The following is a 23,011-nucleotide window of genomic DNA, read 5'->3' on the forward strand; positions in this document are numbered from 1 at the left end:
GTTGCACGCAACCTTTGTAAAAGAGATTGCACAATTCACCATGCCCCACCAGTTAGGAAAAGGGTTTTAAGACAAGAACTTGTGGAAAGAAGAAATACTGAAATACTTTACCCTAACTAATTACAATAATTCATATGGAAAATGGTTAAAATTTACTAACTTTTTCTAATTATAAAATAGGATCGTATTTTAAAAAAATTGTTGTGAAAACATAATAAAAATATCATAAGAAAATGATGTCAGGAGCAGGATATTAAACATACCTTAAGCAAAAGGGAAATAAAGATCTACAACAGTTAGTAGCCCCCCAGGATGCTACCATAGGACACAAGGCACCCTGATGCAAGACAATACCTTAATCTCCAAAATTTTTCATTAAGTGAGACTGGGGATTTTATTTCAGCCAGCCTTAATTAGTTTGGATATAAAATTGTAGGAACAACGTGGGAGCTTTTCTGACACAGAATATCTGAGATCAGATCAGAATAACTGAGCAGATCAAAGGCCACCCACAGTGATCACTGTGCTGTGACTCAGGTGTGTCATGGGAGGCTGCTGCACACTCTGCAAGGGTCACCACAGGCATCACAGCATCTGGGTACTAGCCTTCAGAAGACCTCCCTTGCTTCCTAAACCATTCATTACTCCTGCACCCACCAAAATCTACTTAATGATTTAAGTGGCTGCCAAGTGTTTTTCCTGCTGGTTGCACAGGGCACGAGAGCTGACGGGCTTTGCCTCTTGCTCCCTTTATCTGCTGGTTACTACGGGGAGCAGCAGCAGCCTGTTGGGTTCCTGGCTCCTGCTGCTGCTTACTGCTACTGCTGCCTGGGAGCTACCATAGTGAGTCATTTCTGATCTCCAAGGGAACCCACAGCCAGATCTCCTCGCCTTCTAAAATAGGAACTCACAGCTACATCTTCTTTCCAACTAAAATAATCAAACTATGAGAAAAAAGCCACGATACATTTGGCAGTATCTGAAATACTCGGTGTGTCATATGGGTGGAAAAGCAGGACAATAAGCTCAGACATAGCAGAGCTACAGGCTAAGACCACCTCAGACCTGCAGTGCAGGTGGTCCTCCAAGTCCTAATAGAGCCATGCAGAAGGAGACTAGGTGATTAGTTATTTACAGGTTCTCATTAAAGAGCCAGTTTTGTTCCTCTCGTTATTTGAAAAACCTCTGAGGAAGACCATATAATCAAGATATCACCCATATATTTCAAATTAGAAAACTGGGTCCTTGAAAGAAATACTAGTTAACAAATAAGACAATGCTAAGCTTTTTAAATGGAGTTTAAAGGCTAATCTTGTCTTCAGTTTGGTTTATTCTTATCACATCAACTATTACAAATTGAAATACGATGATCTTTTTAAATAAACGTTCGTTATTTTGAAGTACATTGAACAGAACATTGTTTGCAAGCAGAAGTCTAACCAGTAAAATATCATTCTGTGCTTCTATAACTACTCTCTTTCATTTCCAGGTATTTTCACACAATGTACTTGGGTATCCGGAGTCGACAGAGTGGAGAGAATGACAGATGGAGGTTTTATTGGAAAATGGTGTATGAGTATGCAGATGTGAGTATGCTGCATTTGCTAGCCACCTTTCTGGAAAGTGCACCACAGCTGGTCCTGCAACTCTGTATTGTTGTTCAGACTCGTACACTCCAGGCTCTCCAAGGTAGGGGTTCATTTAATCTATTTATTTTTTATAATTTTTGGAAGATGTAATTTCCACACATACATATTTATATTTCATTCAGACTGCTGTGTGCCTTGTAGTCCTGGCATAAGAGCAGGTCTTGCCTGCTAGCTGCTATTTAGCTGTTGACAATAACTCTGTCAAGAAAGCCTGTGTTATTAGAGGTTTTTTTAGGCTTTCTTAATGGCCCTGGACTGTGGGTGGGATTTAAAATGTTTTGCTTTCTGCATGTCCTTGTAATAGAAGAGCACTTCTGATTATCCACTGGGCCAATGTGAAAATTGCATCAATCAAACTATTACTCTTCTCCCTATGCTTTTTTCTGTGAATGTTCAAAACCCTGCAAACTGCAGTAATGAGGTTCATATGGCATTATGCAAAACAGGAGACAGCACAGGAGATAACAGCAATTCTGTGAAGAAAATGCCAATGTTTATGCCCATCCATTCTCGGTTGTGCTTACCTGAAATAATACAAATCATCTCTCCAGCAGTACTCATTCCTTCACACTTTGGGTTTCCTTCTAAGGTTGATGCTTTCAGCAAGTGTGGCTACTTCTTTAAAATGGTAAATGCATGCATATGTCCTGCTATATGGTTTGTCGGTTGGTGATACAGATATTAGAATATCTCACTTACTATTCTTTTTCTTGTGCTGCTTTTGGCTACCTGACAGCTCTCCTTTTGTATTGTGCCATTGTTTTGCCTTATGGCTGCACCTGGACAGATTTTTTTAGCAAGGGAATGAAGTGAATGAGAACTTGGAATCCAGAAGGTAACAAAAATGCCATGAGGCAGTGAGGAGTGAAGGGAGGAGGGAAGATTGAGAAGGACAGAGGGAGGAAGGAAATGCAGAATTTTGTCATTTGCTTTTGAGGAACAGCTCATGTGCTTACCAGTGTACAAGAAGAAAATGTGACAGCTCCTTGCTCCAAGAAAATGTTGGGTCTGGTTAGCTTATTGTGAGTAACATGCAGTGAGTGTGATTAGGTAAAAAGGAGTGGGCACAAAGTGGGTAACTGTGTGAAGATCTTGATCCTGGGCAGTTTCCTGTGGATAAATCAGAGGCTTTACTTTTACAGGGCTCTGAACTGTCATGTAATAAAGAGCTGTACTTCTTCCTGTGTTTTTTGTTTCATTAGATCTAAAACTCTACCACCTTAATGGGAAAAGAAAACCAAAGTTTCTATTTTGATAGTTGTTGCTCTGTACAAGGAAGTTTGCCTATGCACTTCCTACTGCAATTTCTCAAAATGATGTGGACCCACACCAAAAAATTCCAACTATTATCATTGCGGAGAAGGTATTAATGCTTCAAGATTTGTCTCCCCAGAAAAAGCGAGTACAGAGAAATACTTAGAAGAAGAAAATAGACAGAATACTGTATGGTCAGCTGTAATTTAGCTATCTTCATAAACTATTAATGCAGAATGCCTCTCATCCTCATTTTAGTGCAATAACAGATCTCTCTCTGAGAAATGAGCCTGGTGAGTAGACATTCAGCCTGTGATACATTCTGCAAGTGGTTGTTAATTAGAGAAGACCTGAAATGCCTCAATTTAAAAGGCAAAAATGGTTCCTGCACCCTGCAATCAGCTCTGTGAAACCTATATATAAGAAACCAAAAAGTAATAGAACTATAATTATGGATTTCAGCTGAGAAGGTGGAAGGTATTTACTTATGCTCTCTTCCCCCATTTTTTTCCACCTTCCACTGAGAAAAAGATCCATTTAGAAAAACTAAGAAAATTAAACAAGATGTTAGCATTTTCTTAAACAGTAGTACCATTATACTCTCATGATAAAATCTAATATGTTTTAACATCTTGCCAGCTGTGAAAATCCTTTCTCTGTTTTCTCTCCTTTCTTAAAGAAATGATAAGGCTAATGCATTACACCATAGGATGGTGGATTAGCTGTGAGGCTGCATAAGAAGAGCATAATTTTTCTCAGTGGTATAATGCTACAAATGGGTGTTTTAAAAGGCCCAGCCATAAGGTATTTGCTTCAGCTAGCTGTCCTCTCACTAAGCCTGTTAGAGAGATTTCCGACATGGATCAATGAACAGGGTATTTGATCGATTTTCTTTGTTTAGTGAATGCTACTGGGTTTTTTTATTGTTTTTATTGTTCTTTTAGTTCTCTTTCAGTTTAAGTTATTATGAGAATTGTTAAGTGACATTGCTGGTCCGTGCTCTTAAGAGCTTATGACTTTCACAAACCACAAATTTGGCATGGGAAACTAATGATCTGTAAGCAGGGTATTTCTAATATTAATCCATGAATTACTGCAAGAAAAACTTTTATGAAAGTTTTATTTATGAAATTCTATATTTTCAATTCCAAATGCAACAAAATAGCATTTTTTCCAATAGGAGAATACTATCAGCGTTACTGAAGATTCCAAGTTTTGTAATGGGTGTTGGCTTGTTTCAGACTATTTCTTATTTCAGTAACTAAGCCCTGCTAATCAAGGGAAGAAATACATGCAGACCAGTACATGGATCTTTATGGGGATCATGAACAATATTGTGCAATATCTGTGAAACCTTTCCTCTCAGTCTCGCATGCACTGCAGTAAGGACCACTTCAAAAGCCCTGAGGATACACCACAGGGATCCTTTAGCACTTGCCTGGGCTCCCCAAGCATGAATTTTAAAACTGCAGTGTAAGCTTCTAGCAAGGATTATGTATCCCTTTATCATGACCCTGGAGTAGTGCAAGGCTTGTGTGGGAGGCCATCAACAGACCTTATGGAATGTTGTCTCTCTTCTGCATCCTCATCCAGAGATATCTGACTAATAGTAAAACAGTAGCTAAATTATCATCTAAAAACCTGATTCTTTGTAAGAGTTCATCAAAACTGGCACATTTAGAGGCAATGTTCATTCTTATTCTGCCTACAACCAGCAGCCAGGTCTCACCTGAGTAGAAGGAATGAAATTGCTTCTGTTGGAAGCTGATGATTTCTAGGTGCAAATTTCTCAAGAAGATGAACAACTTCAGTTTGACAGTGTACTAAACAGGAGTTGTGCTAATACCCCTATTACCTCCATCTTTTCCACTCTGGTGATTCCTTTGATTTTGAAGAAATATCTGCTCTCTAGCAGACTGACTGTTGTGCCTTGAAATAGGTAATTCCTTTCTCTTTTCCTCACGGGGGTCTCTTCCTCCTGCCTCTGCTCTGAGCACAGCCAAGCTTCCTGGGACAGGGGGATATCAACAATGGGTAATGCCAGCCCTGGCGAGGCAAGGGAGGACACGGCATCAGGGTAGGTAAGGAAGGTCAGGGCTGTCCCTTTATGTGGCACCTCATCTTGGAGTCCTGCCCGCAGACTAGCAGCCATCCCTTGGCACTCTTTTACTTACTTTGGTTTTCCCACTAGGACATATGATTTTAGAAAGGCTTCTTATCTTAAAATGAGTAAACTCCCAGCAAGCAAAAAATCCTACTGACCATCTGATTGGAAAGTGACTCCCATCAGTTACCATACAGATACTGCTTTTCTATTCAAGGTATGGTTTCTAACACCATAGATGAGCAGATACACAAGATTAGTCCCTGGATTTATGACAGATTTCATTATTTTTTTCTGTATTAATTAACACATTGCTTAAATTATAGATTAGCTTCTTATTCCTGTTTACTGCATTGACAATTTTTTCTTCATCAGCCCCTGGGAGATTTGTTCTGGCTTTTCCATACAGTGCTATTAATCAAAGTCTCTATCAAAGTTTAATCAAAGTCTAATCAAAGTTTATGTCATATAAAGCTGCATTTCTTAATGGGGACTGACAGTAGTGCCAGCAGCAAAACAAAAAGTTCAGACCAGTTTATAAATTCATCCAGTTTCATTGAAGTCACCACACAGCACAGAGCTACTGGATTCTGCTGAAAATGTATTTCCAGGGAATCTCCCTGGCCAAACATTTTCCCATTTTCTACCAACTCTGTTGGAAACCCTACACTGTTCATATCCTGACATCGCAGCCAGTGCACAAACATTTACAGTGCCACCAAGCATTCTCCAGTGCTTCTACTCCAAACAAATTGCTGTTCCTGCCTGAGCTGAAGAAGAAGCTCAGAGACTTGATAGCAGTTTATGACATGGCTGATAGGTCCTAACTTTATCTGGCAGAAGCAAATTATGTTGTTTATAAAAATCCTCTGGTAAAGATCAATGTTGTGCATCAGGAATTCAGAATTTTCATATCAGCACAGTAAACTGAAAATCATTTAAGTCTACACATTTTTTGTGAACAACATTATGCTTTTGCACAGGTTTTCTTTTTTGTTACCTTCACAGCAATTTTGGATTGCTCTGTAAAATGCTGCCTACATTTGCAGTGCCCTATAAATAAATAAATAAATAAAATACATAACTCTGATGCAATATTTTATACAATTCAATGTATATTTGTATGGAAATCAGGTGCAGCACTTGAGTTCTGGGCAAGCTGCCATTACTTTTCTCTGAATTGTCAAGGTTCTGCACCACTGCAGTCCAGTACCCAAACTTTCCACAGAGAAACTAAAACAGAGCAACCTATAGTTACAGATTCTGCTTGATACTTGCCAAAATAGATTTCCAGTGACAAGGATCAACGAGTATGATATACTACGGAATAAATAATGTGTTTTCTGGAAATTACTCTTAAACTGATCTGCAGGTCCTTTTGTAAATTTTAAAAATGTTATCTTGTGCTCATTAGGATAGAGGCATCATATTAGCATACCCTTGTTTCTGATAGTCCAGGAGAGCACTTCCTGAAGGCAATCATGTCATACAATTTCATAACCTGATTACAACCTTAAAACTAGTTATACCCTTAGTATCTAATATACCAGTTGAAAGTTTAATTCTCTGATTGATATAGACCTGCTGATGCCTGTCCTGACTTTTTAATTTTATCAGCAGTCTGTGTATATTTATTCTAGTTCCATTCCTGTTTTTACATTTGTTCCCTAAGGAAATGGGGTTTGTACAATTATATAGCCCATTTCTGTCCTTCAGTCCTGCTTTTAAGAACTTCTGACCCATTGCAGTATTTCAATCAGTATAAGAGAACAAACAACATCTCAAAGAAAATTATGTTTTCTTAAATGTCGTAAAAAAAAAAAAAAACAGTCAATACAAATAAAATATAAATAAAAAGACTTATAACTGAAAAAAAAATTAAAAATTGAGAGCCTTCACTACAGGGAAAAACAGTCAGACTTCAGCCAATATTTTTTTATTACCTACCAGCCACCAGTCATCCTTCCAGACAAAGGATTGCACTGCTTTCCCCTGCCCAGTGGGATTGTTGTGAGTGACAAATGGGATTGGGGAATAAGAAATACTTTGATGGAAAAGTGGAATCATTCCTCCTGCTGTGCATTCTTTCATCTCATGAGTGGTTCTGAATTTTCTTCATAGACTTTTTCTTCCTCAGTCCCAGTCTGAATTCATCTTTGGTGTATACCAATGACCAAGACTGCACAGAAGACTCCACATGACTTTTACCCAGAGCTCCCTTATTTCTCATGGCTAGGTATGATCTAGGGTTGTAATTCCCAGTTCACTCAGGTATTGGACTAGTTAGGTCTAGTTATTTCATGATCCTTTAAAACACACTGGCTCTTCAAGTGTCACTCTGATGAGGCTTCAATTACATTATAAAAATGTATTAGCAACTAAATGCATGTAATGAAATTTCATCTCTTTTCTACTTTTCCAGCCTGCAAGGTGCCCCTGATTTTTTTCACATATCACTCTCCTTTCCTGCATTGAAAATATCTCCCAAACACTTACTAGTACATTATGTTTTAAACAAAGGTCATTAAGAGAAGTGCTCAGTGGTTTCAAGTGTAATCAGTATTGAAAAAGTAAGAGTCACTCTACTCCACCTCAAGGGTTCTTTATTAGCATTTCAACATAATCTGCAGTATCTTTCTTTAATTAGTTCCTTTACTTTCCTTATTTCTCCTCTACTATTTGCTAACCTCTCAAGCATCACCAGTACTTTCCCATTAGCATTGTAGTCACCATTCTGCCATTTGATAGATTAGATCTGCAACATTTTACTTGTTGAGAAAGGGGTTATATAAGAAAGCTATTGAGTTATTCTAGACTCTAGCTCTCTTATGATCTGCTTCATTTTTAATATATCCATTCTTTTTCATACACTTCCATGTTTCAAGGCCAGGTTGGACAGGGTTGTGAGAAACCTGATGTTCCTCTGCCCATGGCAGAGATTTGGAACTAGATGACCTTCCAACCCAAGCCATCCTGTTGTTCTAGATTTACCTTTGTTTTCAGTTAGTTATTGCTTTAAAAGCTGCTCTAAAGCTTTGTGTTTTATTGAAGCCTGCACTGTAGCCCTGCTTCAGCCAGGTACTTGTGAAATGCCTCCTTTTCAGTCATGTGGCACCACTTCTGAGTGGGGACAGTTTAGATGCTTCTTACCAACAGCAGGATTTCATACATTGGCTAATTTTGAATCCTGAGACAGAGAGGCATTGAGTGAAAACAGGGAGCTTCCAGTTTTGCTTCCATCTACAGTGATAAAAATTTCCTTTCTGTTCTTATTTTCTATCAGCTGGCTCTGTCTTTGAGCTCTTATTTCAAGAGCCCTTATGGAAAATTGTCTTATAAAGCAAAACCTTTATTGCTCATCATTCTTTTTTTCATTTCCATCAAAGAACCATTTCTGAGGTAGTTTTTGAGGCTTATTTTACTGAGTTTTTCGGTTTCAGTGTTCAAAAGCTCCAGAAATCCTTCTGTGCTTTGCCTCAAAGAAAATCCAAGTGTCCCCCACAGAGACGTGGGGAAAGAACAATTAACTTCTGCTGCCTTCACTCATTTCTCTAAAATTCTGTTGGACTTACTAAAAGATCTATTTTTGTTTATCCCTCCATTGTATATAAATTAAACCAACATTTATATGATTCAATGCTATTTTGCTATGATTAGATGTCCTGTAACAACCTCTATACTTTCCATAACTAAGTTTAGAAAGAATCCTTTCTGCTTTCTCTCAGAAAAGCTGTCAGTTGTCACACCCTGGAATATCTGGGCTGCCTTCAGCAGCACTTGTTCTCCAGCCTATATCTGACAAATCAGAGGCTGCCATAACGAGACAATTCTGTGCAGAATTTCTCCCTGTAATAATGGTTTGAACAGCTCAATCCATATCCAAATTTAACTCTGGAATTCTACATCAGACTCTAACAACTACCCACAATCTTTCCCCAAAGTGATTTTGTATGCAAACAGAATCTGGGAACCCTTTCTGAAACATCCTGCTGTCATTCCATTCACACACACTGCTTTTGCCATTATTTCCATCTTTTCTGAATACCAGGTCTCTTTCAGCACCCATGTCCAGGGAGTGATTATGAGGCCATAGGTGTTTCTGTAACTCTACAGGTCTTTTTGCAACCCTATAATGCTTTATGTCCTGTGTTTATTTCCTGTGTTTGCTGATGCCCTGTCCCTGTCCATTCATCTATCTAAAAGTATGATACACCAATACAACTTGTAAAAGCAAGAGGCAATGTACACAGGTATTGTCTTCTTAACAAACCCATTTTACAGGACCTCAACCCCTGAAAGTCAATCAGAGATGACTAGTGAACATTTTTATTTTTTCTGTTTAGCTGCAGTAAAATAACCCTAATTCCTCTTGCAGCATTAGTAGTCAGGGGAACTGCATCAAAATTTTCTTTCTTAATAATATGTTCTGGTGACTCTGTTTTTCACTGAGTTTATACTGATATCTTTATTCTTGTTTATTACCTATTAACTGGTGTTAAAAAACCAAAGGATCACACAGCACTATGTAGACGTATAAATGTGAGTTTGCATTATGATGCAAAAAATATAATTTGTGAAGCTTGGCCACTCATTGAACATTTTTTTTCCACTCATTACATCATAGGAAAATGAATAAACTATTCAGGTCATTCTGAGTGAATAGCAATAAGGCTTCATAACATACCAGCATAACATCTTCATATGTAATTTTAATAATGTAATATTAATAGAAAAAAAAGCCATTAAAACAGTATTAAGAAGATTTAGTACACATTTTACTGCTACTCTTTTTGTCCTTATTTTTCTTACATTAGCTATCCTAGCTACATTTGCAGATAGAGGAGTCTTTAGCTAAGCTTCATAAACCTGTTGGAAGGTCTCAACAAATCAGCTGGTTACTAAAGATAGTATGTAGGTGCCTCCTTCACTAAATTTTGAAAAATCATGACACATATATTTGGATATTCTAACATAATTTTAGGTACATATTTTGTAATACCTTAGAGGTATTATGACAGTCTGAAAGAAAATAATTATAAATGGTTTTATAAACTTATGTTTGCATAGGAATATAATTTAAAGATTGGTTTCTCAAGGCTTTTTGATGCAGTTTGTTCAAGTACCAACGTGATAATCTCACCTCTGGGTGATATTTCCAGCTCACCCCAATTGAGTGTTTTGTCACAGAATGAAGGAATAAGATAGGTCAAAGGGTTCTCAATCAATCATCTGGTTCAATCCTTCTGGAAGCACAGCCATGTTCAAAAATCAATCAGCTTCCTCAGGGCCATGTCTGAGTTTTGTGCACTTCTGTGGTTGCTGAGCCCACAGCCTCTCTGGGTGAACTGTAGCAGTGCTCACCACCCTGGCAAAAATCTCTTTTCTTATAGCAAATCAGATTTTCCCTTGCTGAGATTTTGACTCGTGTGCCTCTAAGTTTGAGGGGTTTGTATAATTCTCCTTTTAGGCAGGAGAAAATGGCAATTAGATCTCTCCTCTTGGTTCACAGCCAGTCCTCCCTCAGGCTACACAAACCCAGCTCAGGCACCATAGCCCCTAACATTGTGGCTATGAGTGGACAAGGGAAGGGTTACAGATGTTATATACCTGGACATCTGCAAAGCCTTTGACATGATTCCCCATGACATCCCTATCTCTGAATTGAAAAAAAAGATGGGGTTAATGAGTAGACAGCTAGGTGGATAAGGGAGTTGTTGGACAGTCACATTGAGAGGGAAGTGGTCAGTGTCTCAGAAGCCTGATGGACATTGGTGGCGAATGGTGTTCCTCTGGGGTCCATATTGGCACCAGTGTTATTTAATATCTTCATTGAGGACATAGACGAAGGGATTGAGTGCATTCAGCAAATTTGCAGATGACACCGAGCTTAGTGGTGCAGGTGACACACCTGAAGGGCAGGATGACATCCAGAGCAACCTGGACAAGCTCACAAAGTGGGGCCATGAGAAGATCATGAGGTTTAATAAGACCAGGTGCTGGTGCTGCACCTGGCTCAGGTGAGGTGATACTGGGGTGTTGATACCCCCAGCATCAACATGGACTGGGGGATGAACAGATCCAGAGCAACCCTGATGAGAAGGACTTGGGGATGCTGCTGGGTGTGAGGTTGGACATGACCTGGCAATGTGTACTCACTGCCTAGAAAACCAACCATATTCCATGCTGGGTCAAAAGCAGTATGGCCAGCAGGGCAAGGGAGAGAATTCTGCCCCTCTGCTCTGCTCTGGTGAGATCCCATCTGGAGTGTTGCATCCAGCACTGGGGCCTGCAGCATGGGAAGGACATGGACCTGTTGGAGTGAGTCCAAAGGAGACCATCAAGCTGAGAACCTCTCCTACAAGGCAAGGTTAAGAGAATTAGGATTGTTCAGCATGGAAATAGGGTGACCTAGTTGTGGCTTTTCAGTACCCAAAAGAGGCCTACAAGGCAAATGGAAAGAGAACATTTACAAGAATATGGACTGACATTCTGTGATGCTCTTATTTCAGTGACCCTTCATTGGCCTCACTCCAGCTGGTGACAGTATTTCCAGTACTGGTGGCCCAAAGTGATATGAACATGCAAGAGTTTTCCTTTGCCTTTGTAAGTCTTTTTGTCACTCCTCTCAGTCTTCTGAGATCCCTCTGCAGGGCAGCCCTGCTTTCGTGTGGATCAGCTGCTCCCCTCTGAAGGATCCAGGCTTTAAGGGCATTATGAGCCTGGAGGTATTGTGAAAAGAAATTCTTTACTGCTGCAGAGAATGGCAAAAAAAACCCAACAAAAATTATTTTCACATTATCTACAGGTTTTTAAATTTGATAATGCCTTCACAAAGCTGTTAATGTATACACAGTGGTAAAGACAGCCTGAGACACAAAGTAGTGCATTTAGTTTCTACAAGCGTGATATATTGCCTACACACTGAATTTTATTTGTTGGGGAATGTCAGAAAGTTGGTGGCATATCCTTCTGCTCCCTTTTTGTTGTGCTATAAGTGAATTGCCAAGGAAAAAATTTCCAATTTCATTTTTGGGTTCCTGTGTTTTTTATGACTGGTACGTTTGCTCGGGGATGGGAAAAAAAGTGATGCATGCTTGGCACAGAAAAAGCTTTCGTATGTCTAATATAGCAGTGAGAAATCTTAGTCATGATTGTGTCTTACCCAAAGACTGCACAATACCTCAAATATAAGAATTAATGTGAATTTTTCATCATGCAGTGACCTTTAAATCTTCAGTCACAGAGCCAAAATGCATGTCCAGCTTCATGCCAAAACCACAGATCTGAAATTTTCTGTCATTTTCATTGCTAGAGCATGTGAGTGCATGTTATTTTGTTAATCTACAGAAATTTTTTAATGCCAAAATTAACCAGAAATGTGATGTTTTCTGATGAGAGTGATTTTAGCTGCAAAGAGTGATTTTGCATGTCAAAGTGGGAATGCAGGTTTTAAAATGTGCCTCGCATGGCATCCAAGTGTAGTGGTATACAGAATATACTACAAATGATGAAATTTGTATGGGATTTCATACCTGTAACTAGTTTTATACATATTAGTATTTTTCAGCTGTGTGTTAGATGAGTATCAAGCTGCAAATACAAAAAAAACCCCACTGTATTTTTGCTTTGTGCTCAGAGTTTTGCCAGTATCAGTGAATAACCAGTGTTACAGTGAGACTCAAACAAAAAGTCCAGTCAGGCACAGGAGGTTCACCCCTGTGGGCACCTTCTCACTGAACTCAGTGGAACTGTTTTAATGAGTAAAATCTACTTGCTGCCTAGGATTTATAGGAGCATTGTTTTACAAGAAGGTCTTAAGTAGCTGTCTTTTATGTTAAACATGACATTCTTCCTGACCTGACGGGGATAAAAGCCTATTAAGTGTATTTTATTAGTTTTTGGTTTCCTAACGAAATTTTAATGAAAATGGATTAAAAATAATTTTCTTTTTCCAGTGGGTGTTATTTCTCACAGTATGTCAGTTAATAAAGTGGTAAACCATGTTCTGTTCTCTGTATATAATGAATACAGTTTAAAAACAAATCATTAACAGCTTTTGTGTTGCTGCTGAAGAGAGGATTTCTAGTTTTAGTTTTGAGTGGGGCTTTTAGCATTTGATTTGTGCATGGGTGGCCAGTGTGCTCTTGGGAGTTAAATAGCTTGGGCAGGAAGAATCTCGTGGTATGAGGTTACTCAATTACTATTGATCCCAGGCCCTTATAACTAATAGACACTGCCTCTGCATGTTCTTCCCCACCCTCTGGACATTTCAAAATGCAGAGGAATTCTTCTCTACTCCCATAATTGAGTCAAAAGTGTGAATTGAATCCTCCCTCAGTGTGACTTTTCCTGGCACAGCCACAAGTAGCGCTCCCTGTCATCCTCCAGCAGCCCTCCAGGATTGTCACAGAGTTTTGCAGGAGCTCTGACAGCTGCAACCTCCCTGGAGCTCCTACCCAGTGAAACCGGGAAGACCCAGGAGCCCCGTGGCAGGGTCAGAGAGCAGCCCAGGCACTGATTGGGAGCATCCTGCAGGTGCTGGGCCCTGGGACCATGGGGCTTTCAGGGCTCACGTGTAGCAGAGATCAGCAACAGCAAACCCCTTCTGCCAGCTGCCGTATCGCTCTGAGCAAGGCTGCTGCTGTGTCCCCAGCAGGAGGGACAACAGAGTGACTCACGAAAAACCTCCCAAATCGCTGCAGCTTTCAGTCTGCAAAATGAAATAAACTAACCCCCATCTCAGGTTTTGTGCTGTACTAAAATCTGCAGTAGCTCAGGGGCTGCTTCGTGAGCTGTGCTGTCGTCCCCATCACAGGGGCAGTGACTGACGGGGTGTACCTCTCCTTCAGCCATCTGCTGCCACCCCGGCATCAAATCCCTCTGAAAGCTTATGCAACTTCAGGCTGTTTTCAGGTTTTAATGTGTGCCTTTGGTGCTCTCATAGTCTCCTTCCTGCTCTCTGGATAAATGTATATTGAGTGATTCATCATCACCAGAAAGGCGGATGAATAGATAGATAAATAGACAGATAGATAGATAGATAGATAGATAGATAGATAGACAGATAGAAAAGAGCTGTTCAAGCACCATCTAGCTAAGCTGGATCTTTGCCAGGTCTCCCATGCCATAGAAAGGCATTCAGAGCTCATTTTGAGCTCCTAGGTTAGTCACTCTTGGTAATGAAGCTAAATAAGTAAGATGCCCCAAAGCCATAAAAAAAAAATTGAGCTCTGGTGAACTTCTTGATTCTGACCTTAAGTGACATGGTAGCATTTACTCTCTGTATATTCATAGCAGCTTGTCATCCTTAAATATAGCTCAGAATGTAACTGCTTTCCTCAGTAACTGGGCTCTGTGCTGGTTTTGCTCAGCAGAAGGCAGAAAATGTGTAACTTGAGTCCAAGGCAACAGTAAACTGAAAATGGCTCCCCATGCCTTTTCTTCAGACTCACTGTAGTCCCAGCAGGTCTTCCTCACGCCAAGAGACCAGGACTCTTATCTAGAGGTTTTCAATGATGTATTTTCACCTGCAAACACAGTAGATACTAAAATCATTTGCAGTAAAAAGAAATTCTGCTAGGGGATGAATATTTTGTTTCTTTTTTCTTGGCATTTCCTTTAAAAAGCATGATTTTACTTTCCACCCCTATGGAGTCAGTTTTGTTATAAAGAGCACAGAAATGCCTGAAAGTATGTTGAATGGTGATTCAGTAGGAAAGAAATGGAGTTACAGTCATTTGCTTGAAAAGAAATCCAAAGGTGTTCTCTGTTTTTGAGGGGTTTTCTTTCACTTCCTTGATAATGACTGTAGTGGCAAAATAAGGGAAACAAGCTGGGAAATTTGCATGATGTAGCCGTACACCTGGCTGACTCACTGCCACACCTGCTCTGGGGTGGCTCACTTTCAGCCACTTCAGTGCCATTCCTTGAGAGGCAGAGCCATGCAAACAAGGCTCTGCAACAAGGGCAGAAACAGGTCTTTGGCTTTGCAGCAGCAGCACATCCTGTGGCAGCAGCCTTTGGAGCCAGATGGGTTTTCTGAGCAGAGCATAATGCATTGCAATTGAATTGATATTTTAAGCCAACACATGTTTAGATCAGAGAGGCTCACAACACAGTCACTTACAATACACAGCTGATTGCTTCATGACAGAAGCAGCTAAATGCTGTAATGGGGAAGGTGGTATCAGCATTTCACTTCTAAATTTTGATTCTCAATTACTTAAAGCAGCTGTAAGAATTCACTTTTAGCTGGGGCTTGAACAAGGACATGGGCCAAGACCCAGAGTAATCTAAAAAGCAGTAGGAGTTTCTTTATGAAAGCCTTCCTGGTATGAAAAAGTTTAAATATAAGAGGGCAGGAAAATCTGCTCCCCCAAAGGCAGGGTCTTGTGTTTATTTCTGAAACTGAGATACAATTGAGGCAATGAGAATGAACAGAGCTTTGAGAAAAGCTCTTCTGAAAAGATCAGCTGGATAAAATGTACAGAGCTGCAAATGATCTCTAGGAAAGCACATTAGCTATACTTCACCTAACATAAAAGCTGAAGGACCACTGAGTTGAACAGTGGCAAAGTGTGTTGAGGAATTGCTATCTTTAAAACATTTGCCTGTATAAGGTATCCCTTTGTTGTCAGGCATCACTGAGGCCAAGCACAACTGGTAAAGGTGACCAAGGATTGAAGAACATTATTATAATTATTATTGTTATTATGAGTACTATGATTATTATTCAGCATTCTAACAGCAAATGTTTACAATCCAGCCATTGTGTCTTTCAGAGTTCTGCTTTCTGAGATAGCAAAAGCATTTTTCTTCATGGCAGGCTATTCCTGAACTGTTTTTTGTAGAATTTTTTAAACCATTCAGTGAAGTGTCTTGCTCTAGTTGTTATCAGAAAATGAAGTAGCAAGTCCACCACAACTGACTTGTGTTATGTTTGTTTGTTACTACGCTTGGGGAACTCTTATGCATTAAGGGCTTTTTTTTTTTCTCCTATTCAAGATTTCATCAATAGCAGTCAACAAGACCAAATCTTTCAGATTATATATTCAGAAGTATTTAAACTGACTCTGCAGAACAAATTAGGAAGATCAGACACTTTAAGAATGTCTTCTGCTTTGACAGTATCTGTACATACTGTGAATCAATTTCCAGATTTTATTCTAAGTAGAGCATTCTTTATTCAGTCTTGAAACCGAAGAGACAGAGAGCTGCATATTCAAAAGTTAAAAGTAAGATTGAAAGGTATTATAGAAGATGGTTACACAAATATCTGAACATGAGTAATTTGTAGAACAAAGTCTTCAGCTAAGAAAGGATTCCAGTTAGAGACTTTCACACATTTTTCTACATATGAGCTGTACCTGCTATTAAGCAAAATAGTCCTGCTGGGAAGGCTATAGAAAGATGGTTCTCAGATACCAAATTTCTGGTTCCAAGAACCATATATTAAAATTTGCCAAGGCTGTAAAGAGAAGATAAGATCTGAAATCTTCAGAAAGCTGGAATGTAATGAAAAGAACACCAGGCTTTTAGATCACATCTTTGGGGTGATATTTTCGTTTCTTCCTATAATACACCAATAACCTGTCACTTTGAAAAAGCTTTAAAAATTGCATGTCTAAAGTTAGGAAAAGGGATCCATAGTTAAGCACATAAATATGTAGTCTGCTTTCTGAATGGATAAGTACATGTAACTTAAAGAAAAATTTGCAGTTATGTGTTTGTAAATACATTGAGGCTAGAGAGGAATTTTCTAAATACTTGTTGATCCAAATGACATCTTAACCCACTAAAAAACTGAAATCAGATATCATTGAAAACCATGAAAATATTTGAGTCTTTTTATGATATCTTATGAAATCATTAATATCTTGTAGTCTTGTAAAAGTAATAATCCGGTCACAAGATATTTTACAACTTAAAAGGCTTTTATGCCTCCCTTAATAAGCACCATAAAATAATTACCTAATTTTGAATATATATATTTCTTTAAATAAATAAGTTTGTCTGGAGTACAATTAGGTTTTCTTTAATTTTTTTTCTCTTTTATTGATGTATCTTGTACCTATCAGACTATGAACTTACTTAGGAGTCTACATTTTTGTTGCATGATAAGATGGCCAAAAGGAACAAATTTTTTCCCTAAGGATAGTATAATTAGTTAGCTAATGTTTAGGTTTTGATTGCTTCCCCCATAAGGACACAAAAACACACATACTATTTCATTAGCACCTCACCGATGAGTGCTAAAATGTTTATTAGTTCTTGACAGTGACTATTTGATGCTGGTTCCAGTTAAGCACCACTGCCTAAATATTCATTCTCTGGCTTATGAATCCATGGTGACAAGTCCTATTCCCTTCTTTTTGTCCTCCCCTCTATTCCCCCCCCCCAAACACACTTTTTCCTCACTGTTGTTTGCAAAAGACAATGACAATGTTTTAATGACAATGTCATAAATTTTGAAGAAAAGGGAGGTAATGCTTTCAACCAGTATTTCTATCATCCAAACCAGATGCTTTATCTTCTGAGTGTCTTTGAATACAATCATTTAAATATGTTCAGCCTTCGAAAGCCATTACCAAGGCTGTTATGGTACAACTCACATGGTGTTTTTATTATGGCCTCTCCCAATAGTTAATGTCAGGTGTCAGATGATAAGGAATATATTTGGATCACAAAACTCATTCTCCTGCTAGGAAACACTAAAAAACTATACTATGCAAAAACAACACTAAGAAACTATACTATGCAAACAATACTATGCTACAAAATGCAAAACAATAATCAACAAAAATTAGCATTAACTGTGTTCAAAGTGAGACATGAATAGACAAACTGTGCAGAGTAGCTCATGTATTTATGAGTGGAGGGACTTAGGACTGAGATTTGAGATTTCTGTGCAAGCTGGCACTGAATTTGCATTTTTCCCCAGCAGAGGCATGAGAAATGTGCCCTCTTCTCCTCACCCAGGATTGAGAATTTATGCTGCATGTAAGTATCCTAAAAGCTACATATGTTTGGCAGGAGTCTGCATCTCTGCTAACATTTCCTTTAAACAACTGCAAGAAAAAAGAAGTTTAAAAGAAAAAAGCAGTAGCTACGTGCATGATCATAAATTGCTCTAGCCTGTTTGTTTCCATGTCCCAGTAAGCTTCAGGGTTTCACCAGAGAATGCAAATTGAAACTGACTGCAACAGTTGGCTCTAGATTTTGTTGTCAGGGAGCAGTATTCATTTTCCTCAGTGCCTGATTTCTGTTGCCTTTCTGCTTAAGAGAAAAAGAACAAAAGGAGATAAGGAGGCAGATTGGGAGAGCGTGGCTTAGCAATTAAAATACGCTAAAATTATACTTTCTTCCTGCTATGAAGTGCCATAACCCCAGGATACAAAAAACTAGATTTAAAATAGCAGAAATTTGCTGTTATGAGCGGGGAAGAAAGAGGCAACAGACAAAGGTACTGGCCAGCAGAGTGCAAGCATGCAACTGAACTGCCAAACCTGAATTTACATTTTAATTCTCCCTCTACACAAGCTTTTCTCAAAGCCATTGTGAGGCACCGTGGATCTGAGTCTTTCTGCAACAATTGCTGAAGAAAAGCATAAGTCCCATATCTTATCTTCCAGCCAAGATTCCATCTTGAACCATCCCAAAACCTGCACCCTGGGCGCTACCCAGGCCTCACAGCGGCCTTGCAGAAGCATCATGGCCTTGGCCCCTGCTGAGCACTGCCCACGGCTGTAGCAGCACAGGGCCTGCAATGCCCCCATGGTGGTCAGCAGCCTGAAATAGGAAATGCCTGCTCATGATGCCTGGGCCTTAGAAACCCCTCTATTCCACGCGCAGACCCTTGCTTATCTCTCTGTAAGCCTATAGGTCATATTCGCCTCGACCCTCACCATTGGATAATTTCCAAAACCCCTATACTCTATAAAAAGGCATACTTCTGCCCAGTTTGGTAGAAGAGCTGTCACCGGGACCTTCGCAGAAGCTGCCACTAAAGGACATCTCTGTGGAACCTCACACAGCGCTTCTCCTCTCTCTCCCTGAGTCTGCTGCTGCGGCCTTAGCAAACAAAAGAGCTGAAATCACTAAGGAGCTAGAAATCACCTAAGAGCTGAAATCACTAAAGAGCTAGAAATCACCTAGGAGCTGAAATCACTAAGAGCTGAGCTGCTTGCTAAGGTTGCCTGTGGCTGGGAGCTGCCTGGGAGGCTGTGCTGAAAAGGACTGCGCTCTCCGGGCCCGCGGCAGCCAGCCAGGGACACCCCAAAACCCGGCTGAGGCCCGCGTTACACGGGGATCCCATCCACACCTCCCACCCCGGTGTAACTCCTGGTTTAAGACCTGTAGGAATCACTGGCAGCCTGGTGTACCCTGTATGTCAGTGCCAATGGTCCCGTGAGCCTCGACAGGCACTCCAAGCATGGCTGTGACATTTAGGACAGCCAGCTTCACATCACCCAGGGACTGGCTGTTCCCTCGCCACACTGGAGCCAATTGAAACAGTCCTGGGCCCCTTTCATGGGTGCCTGACAGAGGAGAGGGAATGACATGAGGGAATTTTACTAAGATTTCACACTAGAAGTTCAGTTTCACCTTCAGTTCTTGATAGACAGTGATTTGCTCTGGTTTTGGCTCCGGTTGAGGTTCATTTCAGCTCAGTGATTTTCACTTGTGCTTCTCAGACACCATGCACTGTCACAGGGTTACTGTTGTTGCCTTTTTCCCAACCCGGAAATGGAACTCAAAATAATTTTAGTGAGGAGGTAATATAAAAGGGCATCTTTATTTGAAGGCCTTCACAGGCAGTTATGGAAAGATGTTCACAAAAGCTCCCCCTACCCAGGGGTAAGTACATTCTTATAGGTTTTAGGTAATTAGCATAATTGATAAAAAGCACCAATTAGGAGGACAAGTGGTGATGCAACTCCCCGGCAGGTCATACCCCTTATCTAGAGCCCCCCATTCAGCACCAGTTGTTCTTTGTCCATGAGAAGGTATCTCCAAGAGTTGTTCTCTGCCTTGGTTCCCGGGAAGAAACAAGATAGTACAGGGTCTTGTACTTCCTGGGGCTTGGAGCTCTGGGATTTGTTTTTTCTTTCTGCCTAGGAAAAGGCCATGGAAAAGTACTGGGAAAACTAGCTACTAATACAATAGGTGACAGAGTTACAAATATATGTGTGAAGAATACAGAGAACATATAAAAGAAAAAAAGGCAAAACCCAAATGACATCACTGCGAGCTTATTATTTTAGAGGATTCTGGTGGAATATGCCAATGCTGTCAAATAACCATTGATCATCTGGCTCAGGCTCTTCTTCTGACTTGTATATTAAATGAGCTGACATTTGTTTCAGCTAATTTTGTTTTCTGCCAGAATTCAAGCTATCTTAAATGAGCTTGTTTTAGGAATGTTCTTCTTTCTGGCCTCTGCTTGGATGGGGTCTTCATACTCCATTGGTCTCAATTGTAGCTATGATATTATGAAAAATCCTTTGCTGGGATTTTTCCCCTTCTGAGAAGCTGAAGAGCCTCAGGAGAGAAATGTAAACAATTACTATCTGCTGCTGTGGAATGCAACAGGTGCATCTGTGATTGGTGCATGTAGATTGTTTTCCATTGATGACCAATCACAGCTACCTGTGCCAAGGTTGTGAGGAGTCACAGGATTTTTGTTATTCTGTTCTGCTCTGTTCTTGTTGTAGCCTTCTGATCTCTCTGTTCTTTTAGTATAGTCTTAATGTAGTATTTTAATATAATATTTAACATAATAAATCAGCCTTCTGAAATAGAGTCAAGCCTCGTGTCTCCACACACGGAGAGTCATCAACAGTCTCAATGATCCACTGTTCCTGTAGATACTCATCTGAATATCCAATTCTTGTCATCAGGGTTTTGAGCAAGAACATGCATAGTTAGGTCAAGAAGAGAGAAAAAGTGTCTTAAACTAGGTATTCCTCAGCCAGTTGTAGAGGAAAATTTTGCCTGAAATAAATATAATGCCATCTGTAGACATGTCAACTGTCTGAGCATGCTTCTTAGATTCTCATGTAAAGAAATTACTGGAAGCGGCTCAAAAACTGGCAAGGTGTCTTGGTAATTTTTTTTCTAATTTGGAACATTAAGTGTCAACAATGTCCTATACTGATACAATTTATGGCACAGTACTTTAATCTCTACCATCAACTGCCATGGGAGCTGCCTGAACAACGGTTCTTTATTATGTGTGGAACATTTCACACCATGAAAATGTCCCCAAGCTCTTAACAGAGTTACATAAAACAGTCTCAGTAAATAATAGCAGAGAATAAATAAATTTAAAAGATTTAGGCAAAGGAAAGCAGAAATAATTCAAACACTTAGTCAGACATGCAGCACAGAGATAGGCAGTAAATTATGCCTTGTATTTCTTTTGAAAAGACCTAAAACAGTTGTTTTGTTTTTTCCATTTGCTCTCTAAAATACCTACACTTCCTCTCAAGAAAGCTAAAGAGAATTAGTGTCATAAACAAGCAGCCTGGAGTCTAACAGAGGCAGCCACACAGAGTGTTAAGCTTTCTTTTCAAGAAACCATCCAGTCCTGGTGTAACAAGATACTTAAACCAGTCCATGTGATTAGAGTTATTCAGCCGTGGAAAGCTGGGCATGTATTTAAATACCTTGCTGAATTGTGAAGATGATACTGAGGAAACTGCATGTTAAGGGTGGAATTAATCTTGCTGAACTACAGTTCTGTTTAAAAGTTAGATGTTCTGTTTAAGCTACTTTTATAACCAGTTAAGAGAGAGAGACACCTGAAGGACATTCTTCCTTTCTTGAGGGGCATCCAATATAGATGGGATGACATACCCTACAGATGTGTGTATCTATACACATCTCTCATTGGACTAGAAATTAGCTACCTGGAGCTCAGGTAGTTTCAGTATCTGACTTAAACATGGCTAAAGTTTAGGGAGATGGATGCACATTGACTTCTTCTATGTCTTTCACTGCAAGATAGATGCTTGAAAATTTTGTAGAAAGAGATTTCTCATGGCTCTGTGCACATACCAGAGATTTGCATTGCTATGGAATCTAAGAAATTTTGAATTCCTTCACCACAGAATTTTTCTTGCATTATCATACAGGAATAAACTAAAAGTTTGAGTATGAAAAAAAGATGATACACTTAAAAAAATTATGGTTGAACCCACGGCAGTTGTGTCACATCTTCAGCAATAAGAAACACTGCAAATGTTTGTGACTTAATACTGCTACAGGTCATACAGTGAATTATAATATCTATTGTGCCCTAAAAAATGACAGTGCTGCTCTCTGAGGAAGGAACAGCTTGTTCCACCTGCCACAAGATCAGCCTTTCAGCCTTGTACAGAAAATGCTCCAATATGGTGCCTTGGGATTATCCTCATATAACTGGTTTGCCTAATTCAAAGTGGCAGACACAATCTGAATTCAGTGAATCAGAAGATACACAGGATTTCATCAGTGAGATAATTTCAGTAGATTAACTCAGGCACTACCAGCCTCTGTCAGCTTCTTCAGAGAGCTCTTGGGGCAAAGGAGGTGGGGACAGAGGCCAAACAAAACTGCTTGATTGCAAGTGGCTGTATCACCACACTCTATCAGAGGCATCCACTGGTTCTCTAGGGATGAAATATGAAATGTCTGGCCCATCCTTATAGCCTGGGTTAACAGGTTCTCACAGGCAGACATTAATTTACAAAGCTTGCAGTACAACTTACAGTTCCTTTTATAAGAGCTATAAATGCCCCTTTTATACTGTAGACATAATTTCACTGTCTCAAAATCTTAACAATTGAATAACAAAATGCAAACATTATACTTTGTCAGCATAAACAAAACAACAATTATATTAAAGGTCCTACAGGCATTGCTCATTTGTATTAATAATTCCTGCTTTTCAATCAAGCTGTTCAAGATGCCAAGTTAATTATTTTAAATACTTTTCAGTCTTGGCACTTTACTTGGACTTCAA

At 39.6% G+C, this 23,011-nt stretch overlaps 1 protein-coding gene across 1 annotated transcript in view; it reads left to right on the forward strand.

Annotated features, from left to right (window-relative positions):
• Positions 1–23,011, forward strand: part of XKR4 (XK related 4) — a 211,497-nt gene that overhangs the window by 135,854 nt on the left and 52,632 nt on the right. The window contains exon 2 of the mRNA XM_041412913.1: positions 1,490–1,689. Within this exon, the coding sequence (XP_041268847.1) occupies positions 1,490–1,689 (200 nt within the window). The remainder of the gene's footprint in view (positions 1–1,489; positions 1,690–23,011) is intronic.

Source organism: Onychostruthus taczanowskii, unplaced genomic scaffold, assembly GCF_017590055.1.
Source record: "Onychostruthus taczanowskii isolate IOZ18803 unplaced genomic scaffold, ASM1759005v1 scaffold4, whole genome shotgun sequence".
NCBI lineage: Eukaryota > Metazoa > Chordata > Aves > Passeriformes > Passeridae > Onychostruthus > Onychostruthus taczanowskii.